Source organism: Boleophthalmus pectinirostris, unplaced genomic scaffold (assembly GCF_026225935.1).
Source record: "Boleophthalmus pectinirostris isolate CB_2022bp ecotype Guang Dong unplaced genomic scaffold, ASM2622593v1 HiC_scaffold_6, whole genome shotgun sequence".
Lineage (NCBI taxonomy): Eukaryota > Metazoa > Chordata > Actinopteri > Gobiiformes > Gobiidae > Boleophthalmus > Boleophthalmus pectinirostris.
The window spans coordinates 15572815-15578817 of NW_026571447.1; the positions used below are offsets into that span (position 1 = coordinate 15572815).

At 37.3% G+C, this 6003-nt stretch overlaps 1 protein-coding gene across 1 annotated transcript; it reads right to left on the reverse strand.

Moving 5' to 3' along the window:
• Window positions 1–2477: 2477 nt before the first annotated feature.
• LOC110174328 (mitochondrial import receptor subunit TOM40 homolog) lies at window positions 2478–5593 on the reverse strand. The gene is made up of 9 exons (XM_020940424.2): window positions 5516–5593; window positions 4912–5125; window positions 4403–4563; window positions 4208–4309; window positions 4033–4138; window positions 3261–3383; window positions 3097–3173; window positions 2923–3025; window positions 2478–2847 (listed from the first exon to the last, which is right to left on the reverse strand). Exons 2-9 carry the CDS (start codon window positions 5114–5116, stop codon window positions 2708–2710), a joined length of 1017 nt encoding a protein of 338 aa, XP_020796083.1. The 5' UTR covers window positions 5117–5125; window positions 5516–5593; the 3' UTR covers window positions 2478–2707.
• Window positions 5594–6003: the final 410 nt, after the last annotated feature.

Consider the following 6003-nt stretch of genomic DNA (forward strand, 5'->3'; position numbering starts at 1 on the left):
GCAGTTTTATTACTATCACACAAACAGTGAATCCAACATTCTTAACATCTGGATCCGAGAGTTTGAAAATGAAGAGGATTTTGTAGGACAGCACCGTCTCATTGGGAGGATATCCGGTAACAACAGCAGCAAAGACAGAGACTGTTGAATCAAATGTGATGTGATCACTAGTACACTTTTCTCTACATTCAGGTCCACAAACCACAAACTGGCAGATCCAGTATGTCCCGATAGAGACTTTCAAGGCCTTTCAGGTGGAGTTTGAAGTGCGAAGAGGAGGACTGCCATCAACAGGAGGCATTTCCATTGATGATATAAATTTTTCTGAGATTCAGTGTCCACATGCAACCCTCCAGATTGACAATTTTATGGAAATATACAATCAAAGTTCACAAGGTTTCACCATTTATAGCTATAACGTTTATTCAAGCCTAGGATATCGATATTCCTTTGGAGTATCAATGGAACATCCATTTATTGGAATGTTTATTCAGCTTGTTTCTGGCAAATATGATAATGAACTGACATGGCCAGTTCCAGATTCCCAGGTGACTCTACAACTGATAGACCAAAGTTTGAACATTCAGAGTCACATGTCTTATGAGAGAAGTACCACCTCAGACTTGCAGCGGGTGAATGGAAATGGTAAGAGAATAATCACTGAATACAATTAATAATGAGATAACTGAGTCTTGATACAAGTTTCTTTGATACAGGCACCTACCGCTGGGGAAAACCCGAAGACCATGGAACCTATTATATTGATGATTATAATGAAACTGTTTTCTTTGGCCCAAAGATTGGCTTAAAGCATTTTATACCATTTGAGAAAATGCTGTTAAGACACTTTCTGAAAGGAGGAAGTGCTGTGTTTAATGTGTTCTTTGAAGGTATTACAGATATTATTGTATATTTGAAGGTTTTATTCATGTTATTTTAATATTGATTTTACTTTTTAGATGTTAGTCCATTGAACTATATTGATGAACTTCCATGTCCACCAGAATATCCATATCAATACAATGATAATGATAAGGGACCATGCTCACCCAAGTAAGATATGTTTTGTTTTTGAAAATGTAAAAAAACTGTTGTCTCAATTTAACACAGGTAAAAGCACTAGACTTGACTCCCACCACTTTTCATCAAAGTGGGACACTACCCTCTGCTGTACAAACTGCAGACTGCATGCTATTCACCTTATTAAAAGCAGGGCATAGAGATTGGATGAAAACAATCTCAAATGAGTCTCAATGTATCTACCACAATGACTAACCCCGATTTTATTTTGCAGGACTACAGCTACGACCCCCACAACCCACTGCCCTCACACCACAGATGACGACATAAGGTAACACAATGGACATTTACCATTTGATAGAGATGAATGTACTACTATATTATCCATATTACCAATATTTTATCTCATCTAATTAAAGATTAAATATTTGCAGAACTACTCATTCGCACAAAACCACAAAGGACAAAAGGTAATTTGTGTTTTGGTAAAGGAGAACACAATGATTTACAAATTAAGATGGAAAACTGGGTCACAAATTAGTGTTACAAATTACTAACGTTTTCAATGTCTTGATCCCACCAGTGTTTTTGGTTTTGCTCCAGACAAGATTTCATCTCCAGTCCTCATTTTCCTTGGACTGTTGATGCTTTTCATGCAGTAGTGCTGGATTTTACCTGAGGCATACAGGATCCTAAGTAATATTATAATCATTTTACTTTACTGTATTTAGTGTATGTAGCCTGCACTCTGAACCTGGGTTGCCAGTGCCTAAACCTACAGATATTGGACAAATACAAGTTGTGCTTTCTGGATTATCTTCTTGAGAACCAAAACATCAAATTATAACATCAATAATGGAGACATGCCCAATGTTTTTGTAATTAAGAATAAAACAGAATTAAAACTGTTATTGTTATTAGCAATATTTGATTTGAATATTGATGGTGTCTGGGGATAGGTCATGTTTTTGGAAATCTTGCATAGTAGATTCAATTAAATTACTGTCTGTAACTCTAATGTGCACATCATTTGTGGATACTTTACTTTATATGTTGATGAATACTTTAATTCTGCATGTTAATCTATGTTTTTCTTGGTGACCATGTAACCTGAATAAAAAGAAATATATTTTAATTTGTCTTCACAAAATCTGCATTTATATTACAGAGTCAGATTAGGAATGCTTTTAGCCAACAGTAACAATACTTTGTATACCCAACCAGGAACAGATCAGATGTCACTATAAAAAGGCTAAATATGGGTAATACCCCAATAATGACACAAACCATTCAGTCAAACACTGTAAAACAAATAAAGATAGGATGAATGACATGTTCCTGTAGCTGAGAAGAGCAAATAAGCAGATTTACATGTGAAAGGTGTGAAAGGTTTTAGAGCCTCTGGTGCAGAAAATCATCATAATTACTTATAATAAACGTACCACTCAACAAATGTATAAAACGTTACTATATTTATTTTGTCTGACAATATATCCGTCTGATGCCCTCTAAATCCTCTCTATACACCAACATGGAAAGACAGAGTGCTACAAAATATAGGCATGGCTTGACCATTCCAATGTCTCTTTGATGTCCCAAACTCACAATTGCAAAAGGAGTCTCTCTTGTTCATGATTAGTTTAAACTGGTCCAAAATGAGGAAACAGCTTGGAGATGTTCCACCAGGTTAGCCAATAGTGACTCCAAAGCCACACTGGAACTTATTCTTGCGATGGTTTAGAAAAGCTCCCAAAGCTAATGTAAGGGGCAGCGGGAGCAGTTTCTTTTCAAGGGTTGCTCCTACAACCCAATTACTATCAATCGTACCTAAAGGTAAAAGAACATACCCATTAGAATTCAAACTTCAGTGTCAATATACTGATAGAAAATAACTGAATATACCTTTAAATAGTAAATTAGCCTTAGGGAGGTCTAACTGATAACCCAATGATGTTGCAGTCTCTTGCATCCGTGTATTGGCTTCAAATTCCACGCCTACCTGTAACTAAAAAGCCCAGAGAAAAGCTACCCTTCTGTACATTCTTGTGACTTGGATATACTGTAGTAGATATGTACCTGATCATTGGCTTTGTGATAGTATGTTGCATGAGCTCCTCCACCACCCAAGGTCAAAGTAGCGACACAGTTATCACCTGAAAGAGAAATCTTCAATGAAGGTATGGTCGGAATACAAGGTCTGTCAGTTATGGTCAAGTATAAATCACAGTGGGAGTTCTGACCTGTATACCTTCCCAAAAAGGAAGTGACTGTTCCCTCTTCCCCAGGCCTTCGATGATAGACAAGTTCCCCACCCAAAGCCAGTGATGGAGTGATGGACTGCAGATAGTGGGTCACTAAGATACCTAGTAAGGCAATAAGAAACCATATTTACTATGTCATAACCAAAAAAGATTGATTCGGTTTAAACCAGTGGACATAAAGAGAACTGCTTGAAAGCTAACACCTTAAAGTGGCCATATTAAGCCTTTTTCTGTTCTCTGTTATAATGTTGTTTCCTCATCAAAAACAGCCCTGGAGTTGTTTTCGGTTTCATGTTTAAGACACAAACCATAAATATTTAGGCTGAGTTCTTCTCTCAAACAGTAAACATTGTTCCACCTTGTGATGTCATGTGGAAATACAAGAAGTGCTCTACTGTGTTTTTAAACTCCATACACCTTCATGAGAATAATCTGGATAATTTCTTTTTTCTGGGATTTCCAAGCTCTACTGAACAAAAGGTAATTTTGAAACTATCACTTCATGACATAACAAGGTGGAATACAGCATTTTAAGCTTTTGGCAGCTTATAGACAGCCTAATAATACAGGATTACTTAAACATATGTGAATGAAACAAAAAAATAATGGAGTAACTACATTATAGCATAGCTTATAGCTCAGAAGAGTAATTTTTGCATAATATAGGACCTTTAACATTGAATTTCATTGAATTATACTGTCAGATGCAAAGATAAAAAAAACATTAATTATTTATTTAGTTATTTTCTACCTGATCCTACTAATACATCTGGGTTTCCAAGTGTCACAGCTGAGGTGAAGTCTGCTCCTCTGTACTCCATGTCACACTGCCAGTTGACAAATTTATGTTGCTGAGTCTGAAAAACAGGCCATCAAGACAATGAAATAAAGACTTCATTACAGGACTTCAGAAAAGGTTTATGTACCTGAATTGCTATTTTGGAGCGAACTGCAGATGTTAGCTGATGAATAATCTGGGCATTCAGGCTCCCAGTATTATCCATATCTCCAACCATCACCGGAAAAGACTGTATAAAACAATGTTATGGCTATAATAAAGTATACGTGCCTTTTTATTGTGTTAATAAACAACATGTTAAAATGTGCCTGGTGACTGTTACCTCTGTTGGGCTGGTTTGTTTCCTTCCTACATAGGTAGCACCAAATCGATAACCAGAATCCGCCACAGTACTGAGTGTTATGGTATGGCTAACTTGGAAGTGGTTACTCAAGCCTTTGTTAACCACCAACCGCACTCCCTCCATTTGTAAGGGAAATACCTCTGCAATAGAAAGATACAAATAAAAAGTGTGATTCACAAGCACATCACATCATCAGCTACTGAGGTTTATTGTGGATTCACAAATAATTAATTAATAAAGTAATTTGCTGGAAAGAAAAACTTTTAAATATAGCAGTTAACCAGTTCATTAACATTATAACATGTTAATTCAAACAACAAGAACAATAATAGCTTAAAGACCCTAAATTACACTGTTTTCAGATTTCTGCTTTCTATAATGTTTTCTCATCAGAAGTATACCTGAAGTTGTGTATGTATGTATGTGTGTGTATATATATATATATATATATATATATATATATATATACACATATATATACTTCTAACCTTTGCATTTGCGATGACACTCTTCATAGGTGCCTGGGTTTGGGAGAGGACTGTCTCCCTCTGCAGACTGTTCAGAAGTCGAAGATGTGGGCACAGAGGGCATGGTGAAACCTGGAGGCACAGACATCAACCCAGGCCCAACTGTGCCCCCTCCAGGTGCAGCTGGAGCAGGGCTAGGAGAGCTAGCAGCCAGCACACTTCCCATTCTTGGAGACTTTCACAGACAGAAGAAAATATTGTTCATTTGTGACATCTGAACATTTAACAAGACAAGAAAATCAAACAATCCACATAACGTTGGGCAACACGTATGCACAGGATGTTGTAAAGCTGGTGAATGGACGAGTATGCTTCAAGACCCAATTAGAATGCAGTGCTCTAATTTTTCACAAGGATGACATGAAATGCCCTTTTAAGCTAGCTGTGCCGGTTGGTAAAGCTGCTAATCATGTGTCGCTAGCTAGAAGCTAAGTAGCCATGTGCACACTGCAAGATAACAAATCATTCGGTCAGTGAAAACTAGACAATAGACACTGCTCACATTACGGGTAAATCACCGTACCTATCTTTATATTATGATTTAATAACGAATATATGGGCTTACTACTTATATCGAAGGTCCGAGACAGCAAAGTTCAAGGAAACATCCGTGATCGTAACCAACAAGTCCCACCCACTCCCCACCTCCTCGCAGCCGATTGGCTCACATTTTTAGCCAGCGTGCTCCTGTGACGTTCAGCATTGGTCAGAAGCTGTTAATCCACAGACGCATTCACTGTGAATGGCGTACCAAGGCTAATGCACCTGATATATTAGGAGCAGGTTATCGTGGCCCTATCCATTCCGCAAGTTTGACTCAGCTTTGCTGTTTAGTTGTAGTGTCCATATTGCGCTTATTGTTATGTTATAATGTTGTTTAATGTCCTGTTGTGTTTCAATCACACGTGCTTAACACACAAACCTTGCATATTTAGGCTGACTTCTTCTGTGAACTTCAAAACATGTCATATGGTCAGCCTAAGACAGAAATTCGTACTCCAAACACCTTCACTAAAATAATTTGAATAATTTCAAATGATAAAATGACCAATC